This window comes from Physella acuta, unplaced genomic scaffold (genome assembly GCF_028476545.2).
Source record: "Physella acuta isolate Inbredline_101_S28 unplaced genomic scaffold, ASM2847654v3 ptg000088l, whole genome shotgun sequence".
NCBI classification, from domain to species: domain Eukaryota; kingdom Metazoa; phylum Mollusca; class Gastropoda; family Physidae; genus Physella; species Physella acuta.
Window position 1 is genome coordinate 1 of NW_026731608.1, and position 18,979 is coordinate 18,979.

Sequence of the window (18,979 nt, forward strand, 5' to 3'; positions counted from 1 at the left end):
CGTCGATCTCACGCTAACAAAACTCAGCAGTTTAAAATCTTAGCGGAGAAGCGAGGCAATGTTGAACCCCGGACTAAAACTCGAACTTGGTTTACAACATACTTCGTTTGTAAAAACTCTCATGTAGTTCCTAGGTTATACGCTACCTATTGAGCTAGAGGCTACATATTGAGCTAGAGGCTACCTATTGAGCTAGAGGCTACATATTGAGCTAGAGGCTACCTATTGAGCTAGAGGCTACCTATTTGGCTAGAGGCTACCTATTGTTTCTACTTTACACCCCATGCTAGGATTACCCAGCATTAGAGGCTACCTATTTGGCTAGAGGCTACCTATTTGGCTAGAGGCTACCTATTTGGCTAGAGGCTACCTATTTGGCTAGAGGCTACCTATTTGGCTAGAGGCTACCTATTTGGCTAGAGGCTACCTATTTGGCTAGAGGCTACCTATTGAGCTAGAGGCTACCTATTTGGCTAGAGGCTACCTATTTGGCTAGAGGCTACCTATTTGGCTAGAGGCTACCTATTGAGCTAGAGGCTACCTATTTGGCTAGAGGCTACCTATTTGGCTAGAGGCTACCTATTTGGCTAGAGGCTACCTATTTGGCTAGAGGCTACCAATTGAGCTAGAGGCTACCTATTTGGCTAGAGGCTACCTATTTGGCTAGAGGCTACCTATTTGGCTAGAGGCTACCTATTGAGCTAGAGGCTACCTATTGAGCTAGAGGCTACCTATAGTTTTCTACCCTACACCCCATGCTAGAAATACTCCGCACTAGAGGCTTCCTATTGAGCTAGAGGCTACCTATTGTGCTAGAGGCTTCCTATTGAGCTAGAGGCTACCTATTGTGCTAGAGGCTTCCTATTTGGCTAGAGGCTACCTATTTGGCTAGAGGCTACCTATTTGGCTAGAGGCTACCTATTGTTTTCTACCCTACACCCCATGGGCCATGCTAGAAATACCCCGCACTAGAGGCTACATATTGAGCTAGAGGCTTCCTATTGAGCTAGAGGCTACCTATTGAGCTAGAGGCTACCTATTTGGCTAGAGGCTACCTATTGAGCTAGAGGCTACCTATTGTTTCTACCCTACACCCCATGCTAGAAATACCCCCGCACGACGTGTGCTCCGTGTTAGCACCGGAAGTGGAGTACCGCAGACCAGATGACGGCACGGCAGATCCAGGAACATTTGATGTCGTCTTTTGTTAGCTCCCCATGTCCAACGTCTGATTCCAATTCTGTCTTTTGATGTTTACATTTGTAACAGGAATGTTTCGTCACTCCCCGACCTTTGGTTTGTAATGTGCGCATTGCTAAGTTACGTACGCTTCGTTTATTGAACATAGTCACCCAAGTTCAAATAAACTCTATGTATGTGTGTATGTATGTGTGAAAGTTTGTCATTGTTAACGTTGAGCCGTGTACGCTTTATCATACACTCATATAAAAGCACTCATATATACTCGTACAACTACACTCACACACTATACACATTGAGTCATAGTTGCCCGATAGAATGTACAGGGGACCTCACTCTGTAAGAAACATGGGATTATCACCAGTTGCAGTTCGCAAGTCATCGGTTCACTTGGCTCTAAGATATTTCAATATGAGTTCAGCTGTGATTTTAAATATTTAGAGCAAATCACACGACCACAACACCTTTATACAAAATACTGTTACCAAAATATAGATATCAAACACTGTCGAATTACTGAAAAGTCGTATGAAACAAAAAAACACGTTATAAACGTTTGATAGCCATTTTTTAACTTTGCCGCTCCCCCCCCCCCCCCACACACGCACAGACAATTGCGCATTTAGTCGTAACGAAATATGCCTACCCCACTGCGTATGTTTACCTAAATGCAGCAGTGAAACTTTATTGGGTACATGACTTACCTAACTTGAATACAGTTTTTACACTAACATTTACACTTAGCTCAGCAAATAGAACCCAGACATACATACACATACATACACATGACAGTGTGTGGAACAAAGTACTAAAATAATCACATTAAAAAACGTATCGCTGCTAATTGGTAAACGACAAACAGGTTTTTAACACAGAACCTACACAACACACAGAACCTACACAACACATAGAACTTACACAACACACAGAACTTACTCAACACACACAACATACAAAACTTACACAACATACAAAACTTACACAACATACAGAACTTACACAACATACAGAACTTACACAACACACACAACATACACAACATACATAACTTACATAACATATAGAACTTACACACCACATTAAATCAACTCACCCAATGTTTCCACCACCAGTTGCAGGCTGCGATGGACCACCCATAGAGCTGAGTGTTGACTACACACCTCAGAAACTTTTCTCACCTGGTTACCCCCACAATTATAACAAGTAAGTCAGGTGTCAATTTCTTATTGTTAGACGTGAGTCAGTCATTGATGTTCTTAGCGTCACGTAAGTCAGGCTTCAATTTCTTATTGTGACGAATTCTGTCGTTCATTTTTCTTATTATTACTAGAATTTGTTTTGCTAGTCCACTCTGTTGTTGCTATTGACCCACTGGAGACGTACACTAAGTTTTGTACTGCTATTGTACGACTTAATGGTTTAAATTTTGTCTTGTCCTTACTAAATAATGAACTGGATCACGTCCATACAGCAACATGACGTGCTACTGGGTGCTCAGGGCACCCATAGACAGAAGCTCCGGCTTTGTCATCCAGCTAGCGACCCTGCAAATTGCTCTCGATCCTGTGTTCGAAACCAACTCAGACTGCAGCGATAACTTGGAGGCGTTTGAAGGTAAGTGTTGGCGGGGATCTCTGAGGTAAATATTAGCGGGGACCATTAAGGTAAGGGTTGGCGGGGACATTTTACTGTACTAATGCAAATTCATGTAAATATCTGTGTCAATTCATCTAAAGACTCAACTTTAGAATACGTTTTGTGGCTTGATTATATTTTATCTAAAGACTCAACTTTAGAATAAGTTTGGTGACTTGATTATGTTTTATCGTTTTGTGACTTGAATGTTTCCCCCAGGGAGTCCAGGTAACCTTGGTGACAGTCTGGCCAGATGGTGCGATGGTCAAAAAGTCATCAAAACAAACAACATGTACATGACTATAAGGTGAGTGACAACATACAACCAGATGAGTGTCATGTGACCACCAAGTGAGTGTCACATGACCATCATATAAGCATCACGTGACATCCAGGTGAGTCACGTGATCATCTGGTGAGTGTCACGTGACCACCAAGTGAGTGTCACATGACCATCATATAAGCATCACGTGACATCCAGGTGAGTCACGTGATCATCTGGTGAGTGTCACGTGACCACCAAGTGAGTGTCACATGAACATCATATAAGCATCACGTGACATCCAGGTGAGTCACGTGATCATCTGGTGAGTGTCACGTGACCACCAAGTGAGTCGCGTGATCATCTGGTGAGTGTCACGTGACCACCAAGTGAGTGTCACATGAACATTATATAAGTATCACGTGACATCCAGATGAGTCACGTGATCATCTGGTGAGTGTCACGTGACCACCAAGTGAGTGTCACGTGACCGCTAGGGATGTACACGTTCATCACGTTTTCAACTTCTAATTTTAGATTTGCATCCAACGAGCAATACACTGGTCAAGGCTTTGTGCTGGAGTTTGCTTTGGTTAAATATGGTAAGTAGCTGAATCACAGGTTCACGTGAGTTTTTAACATCAACAAAATAACAAAGTTACAATGTTAAAAATATGTTGAAAACGATTCTTTGGTTACGATGTCTAAAAACACGGCTCTTGACCTTATAAGGCTATTACGATACACTTCATTTAAGGTAAACTAATGAGAGAACAATGTAAGCTAAGGAGAGTACAATGTAAGCTAATGTGAGAACAATGTAAGCTAATGAGAGTACAATGTAAGCTAATGTGAGAACAATGTAAGCTAATGAGAGTACAATGTAAGCCAATAAGAGTACAATGTAAGCTAATGAGAGAAGAATGTAAGCTAATGAGATAACAATGTAAGCTAATGAGAGAACAATGTAAGCTAATGAGAGTACAATGTAAGCTAATGAGAGAACAATGTAAGCTAATGAGAGAACAATGTAAGCTAATGAGAGAACAATGTAAGCTAATGAGAGAACAATCCCTTGCAGCTACAGCAGAATGCCAGCCTGGGAATGTTATTCCCATCTACGCAGGCAAAGCGCCCCTCTATGAAGAATTCACGGTGAAAAATTCGGAAAGAAGGTAGATCTACAATTTTTTTTTGTTGCAAGTAAAATTAAAAACAAAGACCAATTTTCAATTTTAAAAAATACGAGTACGAATGTTTGAAATTATATATGCCTACTTTATATGAGTTGATAGTATTATGCCTCTAGTATATGCAGGGGCGTAGCGAGGGGGGGGGGGGGCGGGGGGTGCGCACCGCACCGGGTGACACCATTTAGGGGGGTGACACCAAGGCAAAAAATAGCAGAATATATAGAGAAAAACTTGGGGGGGGGGGGTGCAAATCAAAAGTTTGAGGAGGGGGGGGGGGTGCAAATCGAAAACTTGAGGGGGGTGCAAATCGAAAACTTGAGGGGGGTGCAAATCAAAAACTTGAGGGGGGGGGGGGTGCAAATAAAAAAATTTGAAAGTTTGTCCCCGGCAAGGGTCGCTACGCCTCTGGGGGGTGACACCATTAAGTGCCGCACCGGGTGACACCCGACCTCGCTACGCCACTGAGTATATGTCTAATTTAGGGCTATATTAAGACTAGGTCCTGCTGTGTACAGGTGTTTAATGTGATACCCTAATGTACAGGTGTTTAATGTGTTACCCTAATGTACAGGTGTTTAATGTGTTGCCCAAATTTACAAGTGTTTAATGTGTTGCCGTAAAATACAGTTGTTTAATGTGTTTCTGTAATGTACAGGTGTTAGATGTGTTTCTGTAATGTACAGGTGTTTAATTTGTTTCTGTAATGTACAGGTGTTTAATTTGTTTCTGTAATGTGCAGGTGTTTAATGTGTTTCTGTAACATACATGTGTTTAATGTGTTGCTCTCACGTACAGGTGTTTAATGTGTTGCTCTCACGTACAGGTGTATCTGGAGGATCGAGGCTATAGACAACACAGGCGCCATAGATCTCAACTCGGCCCTCGTCATTGAGGCCTTCACCGTCCCCAGCTTGTGGTGTGATCAGGGGAGGTTCGTTATATTTGATGGTAGGTTGGTTATATTTGATGGTAGGTTGGTTATATTTGATGGTAGGTTGGTTATATTTGATGGTAGGTTTAGTTATATTTGATGGTAGGTTGGTTATATTTGATGGTAGGTTTAGTTATATTTTATGGTAGGTTGGTTATATTTGATGGTAGGTTTAGTTATATTTGATGGTAGGTGTGGTTTTATTTGATGGTAGGTTTAGTTATATTTGATGGTAGGTTTGGTTTTTTTAGGGTAGGTATAGTTATATTTGATGGTAGGTTTAGATATATTTGATGGTAGGTTGGTTATATTTGATGGTAGGTTTGGTTATATTTGATGGTAGGTTTAGTTATATTTGATGGTAGGATTGGTTATATTTGATGGTAGGTTGGTTATATTTGATAGTAGGTTGGTTAAATTTGATAGTAGGTTGGTTATATTTGATAGTAGGTTTGGTTATTGTTTATGGTAGGTTTAGTTATATTTGATGGTAGGTTGGTTATATTTGATGGTAAGTTGGTTAAAGTTGATGGTAGGTTTGGTTATATTTGATGGTAGGTTTAGTTATATTTGATGGTAGGTTGGTTATATTTGATGGTAAGTTGGTTATATTTGATGGTAGGTGTGGTTATATTTGATGGTAGTTTTAGTTATATTTGATGGTAGGTTTGATTATATTTGATGGTAGGTTGGTTATATTTGATGGTAGGTTTGGTTATTGTTTATGGTAGGTTTAGTTATATTTGATGGTAGGTTTAGTTATATTTGATAGCAGGTTTAGTTATATTTGATGGTAGTTTTGGTTATATTTGATGGTAGGTTGGTTATATTTGATGGTAGGTTGGTTATATTTGATGGTAGGTTTGGTTATTGTTTAGGGTAGGTTTAGTTAAATTTGATGGTAGGTTTAGTTATATTTGATAGTAGGTTTAGTTATATTTGATGGTAGGCTTGGTTTTATTTGATGGTAGGTTTGGTTATATTTGATGGTAGGTTTGGTTATATTTGATGGTAGTTTTAGTTATATTTGATGGTAGGTTTGGTTATATTTGATGGTAGGTTGGGTATATTTGATGGTAGGTTGATCATATTTGTTGGTAGGTTGGTTATATTTGATAGTAGGTTGGTTATATTTGTTGTTAGGTTGGTTATATTTGTTGGTAGGTTGGTTATATTTCATGGTAGGTTTGGTTATTGTTTATGGTAGGTTTAATTATATTTGATGGTAGGTTAGGTTTTATTTGACGGTAGGTTTGGTTTTATTTGATGGTAGGTTTAGTTATGTTTGATTGTAATTAGGTTGTTTTATATTGTAGGTTTGATTATATTTGATGACAGGCTATGTTATATGGCATGGATTATGCTACATGCCGTGTACAGTTAAACATATTTGTCCGAGTTAACATTGGGACTTTATTCTTACACACATACAGTTTAGACGACACGTCTTGTCTCTAGCTCTATTTCTAGTTAACTACCGCACCCTAAACACATTGAACACCCAAGGGACGTAACCATTATCAACATAACACAAGGGGACGTAACAATAATTTATGCTATACACCATGAATAACATGAACAACCCCCCCACAGGTTCCACCAAAGACAGCCCTAAGATCCTGGAGTGGTGCAATGAACTTGGATCCTTCTCCCAGATATACCTGTCTTCCAGCTACGCTACCTTGACCTTTGTCTTTGAACCAGGACAAGAGGTAGAGGAAGAGAAAAACAACCTGCAGCTGAAGATCTACTCCAGGAATATCAAATGTGACTTCATCTACTGTTTTTAGCATTCAGCTTTTAAACATTTACAATTTTGCAATTTACTATTCTAATGTTGAGTTTAACCTTAATTTTAAAACAGTTATTGAGAGTGTTATTATTTCATAATATAATAACATTTAAAACAAATCAACAAAAATTGACACTTAGTTTAACACACGTTTATGAGAAGCTACTTAATATTGACCTGAAATTTTGTTGTTAAGTATCAAGACATATAAATATATTTCAGAATGTAAGTCCCATTGCAGATAAGGCCGTCTAATTTACAGTGATGTATTTTTTTAATGATGTTTGCAAATGTAAAATATAATTATTTCTCCCAGATTCCTGCTCGTCAACCAAAACATTCCCCAACATCAACGTTGGTCAGAACCCTGTCTACTTCAGCTTGCCCACGTCTATACACGAGAGGTCTGTCTAAACTAGTTTACTGTTGCTAACTTACTTTAGCTTGCCCACGTCTATACACGACAGGTCTGTCTAAACTTGTTTACTGTTGCTAACTTACTTCAGCTTGCCCATTTGTATACACGAGAGGTCTGTCTAAACTAGTTTACTGTTGCTAACTTACTTTAGCTTGCCCACGTCTATAGTCTATACACGAAAGGTCTGTCTAAACTAGTTTACTGTTGCTAACTTACTTCAGCTTGCCCACGTCTATACACGAGAGGTCTGTCTAAACTAGTTTACTGTTGCTAACTTACTTCAGCTTGCCCACGTCTATACACGAGAGGTCTGTCTAAACTTGTTTACTGTTGCTAACTTACTTCAGCAAGGTCTGTCTAAACTAGTTTACTGTTGCTAACTTACTTCAGCTTGCCCATTTGTATACACGAGAGGTCTGTCTAAACTAGTTTACTGTTGCTAACTTACTTTAGCTTGCCCACGTCTATAGAGGTCTGTCTAAACTAGTTTACTGTTGCTAACTTACTTCAGCTTGCCCACGTCTATACACGAGAGGTCTGTCTAAACTAGTTTACTGTTGCTAACTTACTTCAGCTTGCCCACGTCTATAGAGGTCTGTCTAAACTAGTTTACTGTTGCTAACTTACTTTAGCTTGCCCACGTCTATACACGAGAGGTCTGTCTAAACTTGTTTACTGTTGCTAACTTACTTCAGCTTGCCCACGTCTATACACGAGAGGTCTGTCTAAACTTGTTTACTGTTGCTAACTTACTTCAGCTTGCCCATTTGTATACACAAGAGGTCTGTCTAAACTAGTTTACTGTTGCTAACTTACTTCAGCTTGCCCATTTGTATACACGAGAGGTCTGTCTAAACTAGTTTACTGTTGCTAACTTACTTCAGCTTGCCCACGTCTATAGAGGTCTGTCTAAACTAGTTTACTGTTGCTAACTTACTTCAGTTTGCCCACGTCTATAGAGGTCTGTCTAAACTAGTTTACTGTTGCTAACTTACTTCAGCTTGCCCATTTGTATACACAAGAGGTCTGTCTAAACTAGTTTACTGTTGCTAACTTACTTCAGCTTGCCCACGTCTATAGAGGTCTGTCTAAACTAGTTTACTGTTGCTAACTTACTTCAGCTTGCCCATTTGTATACACAAGAGGTCTGTCTAAACTAGTTTACTGTTGCTAACTTACTTCAGCTTGCCCACGTCTATACACGAGAGGTCTGTCTAAACTAGTTTACTGTTGCTAACTTACTTCAGCTTGCCCACGTCTATAGAGGTCTGTCTAAACTAGTTTACTGTTGCTAACTTACTTCAGCTTGTCCACGTCTATACACGAGAGGTCTGTCTAAACTAGTTTACTGTTGCTAACTTACTTCAGCAAGGTCTGTCTAAACTAGTTTACTGTTGCTAACTTACTTCAGTTTGCCCACGTCTATACACGAGAGGTCTGTCTAAACTTGTTTACTGTTGCTAACTTACTTCAGCTTACCCACGTCTATACACGAGAGGTCTGTCTAAACTAGTTTACTGTTGCTAACTTACTTCAGCTTGCCCACGTCTATAGTCTATACACGAAAGGTCTGTCTAAACTAGTTTACTGTTGCTAACTTACTTTAGCTTGCCCACGTCTATACACGAGAGGTCTGTCTAAACTTGTTTACTGTTGCTAACTTACTTCAGCAAGGTCTGTCTAAACTAGTTTACTGTTGCTAACTTACTTCAGCTTACCCACGTCTATACACGAGAGGTCTGTCTAAACTAGTTTACTGTTGCTAACTTACTTCAGCAAGGTCTTTCTAAACTAGTTTACTGTTGCTAACTTACTACAGCTTGCCCACGTCTATACACGAAAGGTCTGTCTAAACTAGTTTACTGTTGCTAACTTACTTCAGCTTACCCACGTCTATACACGAGAGGTCTGTCTAAACTAGTTTACTGTTGCTAACTTACTTCAGCTTGCCCATTTGTATACACAAGAGGTCTGTCTAAACTAGTTTACTGTTGCTAACTTACTTTAGCTGAATCAACACAAAAACAAGGATTTAATCCATGAAACAAATTTTGTGTTCCAGAGACGCCGCGTGTGGTGTACTGGTCTCACAGCAGGGCAAGGATTTTGTTAGGCTGGACGTTCTTAGGGTCAAAGGTCAAAGTGTAACCTGTGACACTGATGCTGTTGTGGTGGAAAGAGGTAAACATTTAGTGTGAGGTGAGGTACACGTTTAGTATGAAGTGAACATTTAGTGTGAAATAAACATTTAGCCTGAGGTGAGGTAAACATTTAACATAAGGTGAGGTAAACATTTAGCCTGAGGTGAACATTTAGCCTGAGGTGAGGTAAACATTTAGCCTGAGGTAAACATTTAGCCTGAGGTGAGGTAAACATTTAGCTTGAGGTGAACATTTAGCCTGAGGTGAGGTAAACATTTAGCCTGAGGTGAGGTAAACATTTAGTGTGAGGTGAGGTAAACATTTAGTGTGAGGTGAGGTAAACATTTAGTGTGAGGTGAGGTAAACATTTAGCCTGAGGTGAGGTAAACATTTAGTGTGAGGTGAGGTAAACATTTAGTGTGAGGTGAGGTAAACATTTAGTGTGAGGTAAACATTTAACATAAGGTGAGGTAAACATTTAATGTAAGGTGAGGTAAACATTTACTGTGAGTCGAGGTAAATATTTACTGTGAGGTAAGGTAAATATTTACTGTGAGATGAGGTAAACATTTAACATAAGGTGAGGTAAACATTTACTGTGAGGTGAGGTAAATATTTACTGTGAGGTGAGGTAAACATTTAACATAAGGTGAGGTAAACATTTACTGTGAGATGAGGTAAACATTTAACATAAGGTGAGGTAAACATTTACTGTGAGATGAGGTAAACATTTAACATAAGGTGAGGTAAACATTTACTGTGAGGTGAGGTAAATATTTACTGTGAGGTGAGGTAAACATTTACTGTGAGGTGAGGTAAATATTTAGCCTGAGGTGAGGTAAACATTTACTGTGAGGTGAGGTAAACATTTACTGTGAGGTGAGGTAAATATTTAGCCTGAGGTGAGGTAAACATTTAACATAAGGTGAGGTAAACATTTACTGTGAGGTGAGGTAAATATTTACTGTGAGGTGAGGTAAACATTTAGCCTGAGGTGAGTTAAACATTTAGCCTGAGGTGAGGTAAACATTTAACATAAGGTGAGGTAAACATTTACTGTGAGGTGAGGTAAATATTTACTGTGAGGTGAGGTAAACATTTAGCCTGAGGTGAGGTAAACATTTAGCCTGAGGTGAGGTAAACATTTAGCCTGAGGTGAGGTAAACATTTAACATAAGGTGAGGTAAACATTTACTGTGAGGTGAGGTAAATATTTACTGTGAGGTGAGGTAAACATTTAGCCTGAGGTGAGGTAAACATTTAGCCTGAGGTGAGGTAAACATTTAGTGTGAGGTGAGGTAAACATTTAGTGTGAGGTGAGGTAAACATTTAGCATAAGGTGAGGTAAAAATTTAACATAAGGTGAGATAAACATTTAGCATAAGGTGAGGTAAACATTGAGTGTAATGTGAAGTACCATTTATGGTTCCCGTAATTGATTTCATTAATAGAAATGACTCAAATGACTACTAAATTCGATCAATTTCTCAAACTTAAGACAGTGAAATTCAGTTATTTTGTTTGGTCCCCAGCATCCATCTTAACTCACGTGAATAAACAATGCAACCTGCACAAGCAACCCATGTATTTAACCCAACACAGTGATGTCATTGTCACATCAAAATTCTCAGATCAAAGAGTTTATTTAAAGGCAACTTCTGTTGGTAATTCTTGTTTAAGCATTTTAGTTATTTTTTTTTTTTGCTTCCAATTCTATATAAACCTTCACTGTTACAATTATTCTCTGTTGTCATTGAAAGCACTGCCTTGTCATTCACACTTAACTGCAGCAATGTGCTAATTGTTAAATGACTTTATCAGGCAGGTTTTGTGGAGGGGCAAAGCAAATTGTTCTGGCAACCTCTGACATGATAAAAAAAGAAAAAGTTCCAGTATTGATGGATGGGAAATCTGAAGTCCCACTGTAAGTGGTGGCTTTATTGTATAAGTCAAAAACATTGGGATAATTATGGTGTTATTTATCAGAGTACAGCTATGATATATCCTAATATAAAATAGTATCAGACCTTGACAAAATTAATGTTGAAAATTAAATGAAGGACTGAAATGCAAATTAAACTTAATTGTGATAAATAACCAGTTGAAAGTTTAAACTATGTCAAGTGTATGAGAGTTAACAAAATATTTCTAATTCTATTTCCAGCAACTGTGTAGTTAAAACAATGTCAAGTGTATGAGAGTTGACAAAATAAAATCTAATTCTATTTCCAGCAACTGTGTAGCCAACCTAGTAATCAGCACCAAGATGGCTGATGAATCAGTTGTTGCTAAAATCAATGTCCCACCGTCAGTCTTTCAGGCAGAGGATCCTATGGCCAGAGACCCATGCATGGGAGACATTATCAATGTTTTTGATGGTAAGATTCTCTTTTATTCTATCAATATCTTTGATGGTAAGATTCTCTTTTATTCTATCAATATCTTTGATGGTAAGATTCTCTTTTATTCTATCAATGTTTTTGATGGTAAGATTCTCTTAAATTATATCAATGTTTTTGATGGTAAGATTCTCTTTTATTCTATCAATGTTTTTGATGGTAAGATTCTCTTTTATTCTATCAATGTTTTTGATGGTAAGATTCTCTTTTATTTTATCAATGTTTTTGATGGTAAGATTCTCTTTTATTCTATCAATATTTTTGATGGTAAGATTCTCTTTTATTCTATCAATATTTTTGATGGTAAGATTCTCTTTTATTCTATCAATATTTTTGATGAAGAGTTTTGGGATTCCATCAACAATTTTTGTGACAGCATTCTATCAATATTTTTAAACAACTTCTAATTTTAAATAATTTAAATGACATTTAATTCAAACTGTGATTGTATTTATTAGCCTATCTTAGACTGTGTGACTTAAATAATTTATTATGTACATCAAAAGTTTCCAGATAACTTTCCTTAAAAAGAAATATTTTTTTTTTATCCCCAGGAAATTCCTCAACAGACCGCCTACTTTTTTCTTCCTGTAACCAAACACATAAGTCAAGGATTTATTCTGAAATTAAAGTCTATGGCACAAGTGAGTATTGCAAGAAATTAACTGAAAGAAAATTCAATATATTAAATAATGATCTTGCATAACACCAGTTTGAATTTATTAAATTAAGATAGATCTGTTTTTTTTCTAGTAATTTTATTTTAAAGATGAAATTGTAAGTAATAATTTAAAAAAATCAAAACTTGATTTTGTTAAAAAGAAGTTTGTCAAAAAGTAAAAACAAGTCCAGACTCTAGATCAGACCTCACAGCTTGAAGTAAATATCATCTGATGTTGCAGTCTAGAACTAACTAGGTCTATTTAGGAACCTATTTGTTAACTGAACCTTTATATCTAAACCTTAGGCTGTTGATGCTATATGTCATAATTATGATTATATCAGAGGCTAAGCGACAGGGGAGGGTACATATGTCCCCGAGGCCCAACCCTAAGGGCGCCAAAATAAGCTTATTTAGCTGCTATTTTGAATTATAAATATAAAAAATATATGGGGGGGGGGGGGGGGGCGCAAATTGAAAGTTTGTCCCCGGGCGCCGGGAGGGGTCGCTACGCCTCTGGATTATATGACATATTTGTACTGTATAGAGCCATGGATGTTGATATATGTCATCATATGAAATGTTTTTGATTTGTAAAGCCATTAATGTTGATGCCATATGTCATATATTCAAAATGTTAATGTTTGTGATTTGTAGAGCCATGTTGATGCCATATGTCATATATACAAAATTTTAATGTTTGTGACTTGTAGAGCCGTGGATGTTGATTCAGTTCAACACAAATGACTACCACCTGTCTTCACAGATCAATGTAGAATTTTATGCTGTCCCAGGTTAGTGTCTAGGTATAGACAGATGTATCTTGCAGCGTATAAGATGGTCTATAAGTCAATACAGCAGGCCAAACATTAGAGAGAGCAACAAGCTTACAAATAATTTATATAAATTCAATCTTTTAGTAAAGTTTCTCGAGTTTCTTCAGAAATATAAAAATAATAATTTTAAAAATCTTGAATAATTTTCTAGCCAGATAGTTAGAGCTAAAATGTTTAACAGAAATTCTTTGAGCTTAACTATTGTACTGAGCTGATTTAGCTCTATTGATTGTACCCAGTTAAGACAGAGCTTAACTATTGTACTGAGTTAATTTAGCTCTATTGATTGTACCCAGTTAAGACAGAGCTTAACTATTGTACTGAGTTAATTTAGCTCTATTGATTGTACCCATTTAAGACATAGCTTAACTATTGTACTGAGTTAATTTAGCTCTATTGATTGTACCCAGTTAAGACAGAGCTTAACTATTGTACCAAGCTGATTTAGCTCTATTGATTGTACCCAGTTAAGACAGAATGCCTCAACAAGGTTCTAACAGTCAACAGTTCTGGCACTGTTTTAAAATCACCTAATTATCCAAACTACTACCCATTGTGAGTATAACATGTTTGTTAATTAATTTAATAATTTAATTTCTTTTTTTCAAACATTTAATTGATAAATTAAATTTTCTTTGAAGATGCATCTCCATAAAAATCCTTTTCTAGTTTGTGTTAAAAAATTACCACCTTCCACTAGGGACTACAATTGCAATCATTATGTATCTCTCAATAACTCCCCCCCCCCCCCATTGCCACCCCCCACAACTGTACTTTTATCTCTCAATAACCCCCCTCCCCAACCCCCCACCCTCCATAACTGTACTTATCATGTATCTTTCAATAACCCCCTCCCCTCACCCCCCACAACTGTACTTATCATGTACCTCTCAACACCCCTCCCCCCACCCCCCACAACTGTACTTATCATGTACCTCTCAACACCCCTCCCCCCACCCTCCACAACTGTACTTATCATGTATCTTTCAATAACCCCCGCCCCCACCCTCCACAACTGTACTTATCATGTATCTTTCAATAACCCCCTCCCCTCACCCCCCACAACTGTACTTATCATGTATCTTTCAATAACCCCCTCCCCTCACCCCCCACAACTGTACTTATCATGTATCTTTCAATAACCCCCGCCCCCACCCTCCACAACTGTACTTATCATGTATCTTTCAATAACCCCCTCCCCTCACCCCCCACAACTGTACTTATCATGTATCTTTCAATAACCCCCTCCCCTCACCCCCCACAACTGTACTTATCATGTATCTTTCAATAACCCCCTCCCCTCACCCCCCACAACTGTACTTATCATGTACCTCTCAACACCCCTCCCCCCACCCTCCACAACTGTACTTATCATGTATCTTTCAATAACCCCCTCCCCTCACCCTCCACAACTGTACTTATCATGTATCTTTCAATAACCCCCTCCCCTCACCCCCCACAACTGTACTTATCATGTATCTTTCAATAACCCCCTCCCCTCACCCTCCACAACTGTACTTATCATGTATCTTTCAATAACCCCCTCCCCTCACCCCCCACAACTGTACTTATCATGTATCTTTCAATAACCCCCTCCCCTCACCCCCCACAACTGTACTTATCATGTACCTCTCAACACCCCTCCCCTCACCCTCCACAACTGTACTTATCATGTATCTTTCAATAACCCCCTCCCCTCACCCCCCACAACTGTACTTATCATGTATCTTTCAATAACCCCCTCCCCTCACCCCCCACAACTGTACTTATCATGTACCTCTCAACACCCCTCCCCCCACCCTCCACAACTGTACTTATCATGTATCTTTCAATAACCCCCTCCCCTCACCCTCCACAACTGTACTTATCATGTATCTCTCAACACCCCCCCCCCCCCCTTCCCCCAGGGACTACAACTGCAGCTATCAAGTGGTTGCTGAAAGTGTCAATGATGTTGTTGTTATTGATGTAATGGACGCCAACTTTTCTAGAGGCTGCAGGGACATCCTGAGTTTTTATAATGGTACATTTTTTTTTTTTTGAGTCAAATGTAATGTAGGCTGTAAGATTTTTTTGTTTGAGTCAAATGTAATGTAGGCTGTAAAAGTGTCTGGTCTGGACATCTGAGTTAGTCCCTGACACAGCACTGTATGGTATCCCTGGCTCAGCCCTGGCTCAGCCCTGGCTCACCCCTAGCTCAGCCCTAGCTCAGATGCCATTTACCTTAAGGCCCTCAAGTTTAGTTCTCAGTGCCAGAATGGCTGTGAAAGTAAAATTCCCTTTTTGAGTTCACCTTTTTCTGTGACCTCGGTATATAAGGGGATTGTGTGGTCAGCACTATGCTCAGCGCCTTATACTTTCCCTAACATTAGCACCCATCAATGATTTAGGGACTCAGCGACTTTCTACTGACTTGAACCCATATTTAAACTCGAGATGTTTAGATTAGCAGTGTAGTTCTCTACCGCTAGTCCATGTTATACCTAATGGTTGTGAGCACTAGTTGTTCCTTATGTATAACATTTTGTTGTTTTATAAATGTCACATTATTTTTTAAAAATCTTACTCATTGCTTGAAAGTAAAATATACAGTCTGTGTAAGTGCATACATATTTCTTACATATTATGATATAATAATTTGAAAAAAAATTCTGGTTCATGTAAACTTCTTACATTTCTAGGTATGGACAATCACATGACAAGCGAACCATTTGGCCGAGTTTGTGGTTACGACAGAGAGACCACTTTTGTCAGTAAACTGAGTTCGGCCACCATTCAATTTCTGACAGACGAGATGTCATCAGAGGGGGGCTGGATGCTGCAGGTCTACACAAGGAAGGGAGGCAACTCCTCCACCATCTCCTGTCTTAATCTTACACTTTTGTTTATTGCTCTTATCCTGGTGTACTTATAAACATGAACAGTAAACACTAGCCACACCCATAGATCAATAAGCAAACACTTAACCACAGCCATAGACCAACACACAGTAAACACTAGTCACAGCCATAAACCACCACAGAAAACACTAGCCACAGCCATAGAACAAAGAAAACACCCAATAAACACAAGGATTAGGACATGATAAATTAGATGTTTTCCTTTTTTGTGCAGGCAGTCTATCAGCAGCTTATGGATGTAAAATAGCGCAAGAAATATTATGTTATATCTGTTGTATGTGTAAAATAATAATTATATGTTGCTTGAAAATTTAAAAAAAACATAATTTCATAAAATAATTAATTTTTTAAAAAAGATTTAACTGAATCAACTATTTTAAAAATGAAAAAAAAAAATCAGTCTTACAAAAAAGTTGTTTTTTTCTTAACTTAGTTTTTAACAATTCACATACTAAACCATGTTTTGTTTAATTTTTTAAAAGATTTTACCCACACCCTCATTCAATTACTGTCCCATCTCTTCAAAACTGCATCATATTGTTTATAGATGTCATGCTGTGCTTTATTTCAACTAATTTTTAAGCAGTGTTAAGGGCTATAGCAGATCAATGAAAAACTTTGTCATGATTTAACAATTTAAATTTCAAAATGTGACTCACATTTTATCTTTTCTAAAAAACAAGTTAATAAAAAGTCTAGTGACAATTTAAGCGCAATTTCCTTAATTAATTTTTTGTGACCGAACGAAAGGATATTTTTGAAAACTTTCTTCGGCAATATTGTTCCAAATTATGGCAGGAATCGATTGGTAAATGTTTCAAGTCGCTTAGTGGTCTGGTTGCCGAGATATGGGCCAAAAACTGCATTTTTTAAGAGGTTTTTTGGCTTTTCCGGGAAATCCAGGAAGGAATTCCGGGAATTTTTTTGGCCCACAATCATTCGCGGAACTTGCTTAACATATTTGCTTTTGGAACTAGTCCTCGATATTGCTTCGTTGAGGAGGAGATACGACTTAAAGCTGCGGACACACATCCATCCATCCATCCATCCAGAAATAACGAATTAATAATCGCAATTGTCAGTATGGGAATTGCGCTAAAAACTAGCCAATGTCTGTTAGTATGAACATGAAAAATTCTTCATAAATTAATAAAAAAATCTTTAATTAAAATTGTTTGAATCAGCTGATGAATTACTGTAAACAATCTACACACCAGTCATGTATACCTTACAACAATTTGCGTAAAAAGTGTAACTTTTATTCTGAATGTGACTTTTAATTAACATGAGAATTTGACTTTTAATATAAAATGAATTGTATTGTTTTCGGGAGTGTATGGGTTTGGATTTTTGTGGGGATGTGTGATGGTAGGAGTGTGTGTTGTAAAAAAATCATTAAAAAACATGACATCAATTATGGATGACCCCTTCTAGAGAATATTGTTTTTAAAACAATTATTGAAGGCATTGAAAAATGTAAAGTTAAAATTCAAAACAAAAACATGTAATAAGAATAATGAATGGAAATACATTATTAAACTTATTATACAAAAAAGATGACTATTTATGTACATTTTAGAATTATTTTAGTTTAGATATACTTATATCTTTTTTAGTGAATACATTTGTTTAAACACATTTGCTTGAATGTAGATCTAGTAGTTAGCCATTATTTTTCATTAGTTACATCAGCTGAATGTGTCCACTCTTTATACTATGGCTTATGTTGACTAGACGAGCCTGACTTTTAGACTGCTGTGCCCATATTTAGCAGGGACATGAGTCAAGTGAATTGTTTTATGATTGCTGTGCTGTATTTGAAGAGAGAATTTAAGTGTAGGCCTTGTATAAAGTTTGATGACAGTGTAGAACTTTTGTTGCAACATTCTATTCATGACTCTCACACAGAGACAAATTTTTGGTTTACTTTTACATGGCAGCATTTATACAAGAGATAGAAACAATAATAAACTCCACTTTATTAAACCATTTCTCTCATACTAGATCAACTTATTACTTAACTTACTTTAAATAGCCTAATTTATAGGCCTAAGTATGCACTTTTTAAAAGTTTACATAAATTCTATCTAAGCTGTAGAATATAATTGCAAATTCATGCTCATACATATAATTATTTTAATTGTTAGAGTTGCTTGATTAAATATTACAATTCATCACGTAGTCCGGTTTATTTTAATAAGCTCATTAAAGATAAAAGTGCCAGATTTTTGTGAAAAGGCAAACCAAACTTCATATGTAATCTTATATTAATAAAAAAATTGATATCAAACATATTGTTCTTGAGTTTATTATCATGAAATAGTTTCTGTATTCATTTATTCGAGTTATATTTTTTCCTTTCTTGTGTCTGATTGCACAGTGCTATTATTATGATTATATGATTCATTGTAACACGAAAAGACTCACATTGTTGACATTGTTACCGCCATTTGTACTTCTTACAACTTCTTACAACTTCAATATTTTACTGATGATAAAATCTTCCTATGACTCACGCTATTTACACTGGTGAAAGTTTTTTTCTCGTGACTTACGTTTTGATATGACTTTCTTATTTCTTAGAGGAGAGTTTAGTTTAGGTATAATACAA

General features: G+C 37.4%; 1 protein-coding gene across 1 annotated transcript; it reads left to right on the forward strand.

Annotated features, from left to right (window-relative positions):
- Positions 1-2,304: 2,304 nt before the first annotated feature.
- LOC131927645 (uncharacterized) lies at positions 2,305-18,653 on the forward strand. The gene is made up of 17 exons (XM_059283404.1): positions 2,305-2,403; positions 2,672-2,814; positions 3,055-3,142; positions 3,635-3,699; positions 4,179-4,272; positions 5,114-5,238; positions 6,815-6,988; positions 7,330-7,417; positions 9,494-9,612; positions 11,105-11,236; positions 11,394-11,496; positions 11,805-11,950; positions 12,526-12,615; positions 13,346-13,426; positions 13,936-14,023; positions 15,376-15,491; positions 16,150-18,653. Exons 2-17 carry the CDS (start codon positions 2,676-2,678, stop codon positions 16,380-16,382), a joined length of 1,881 nt encoding a protein of 626 aa, XP_059139387.1. The 5' UTR covers positions 2,305-2,403; positions 2,672-2,675; the 3' UTR covers positions 16,383-18,653.
- The last annotated feature ends 326 nt before the right edge of the window (positions 18,654-18,979 follow it).

Excerpts from the sequence above, each read along its gene's own strand:
- LOC131927645 (XM_059283404.1), top strand. The coding sequence starts at position 2,676 with ATGACGTGCTACTGGGTGCTCAGGGCACCCATAGACAGAAGCTCCGGC. Across the intron at positions 3,700-4,178 it reads GTTTGCTTTGGTTAAATATG|CTACAGCAGAATGCCAGCCT; the intron begins GTAAGTAGCTGA and ends AATCCCTTGCAG. Across the intron at positions 6,989-7,329 it reads CTACTCCAGGAATATCAAAT|ATTCCTGCTCGTCAACCAAA; the intron begins GTGACTTCATCT and ends TATTTCTCCCAG.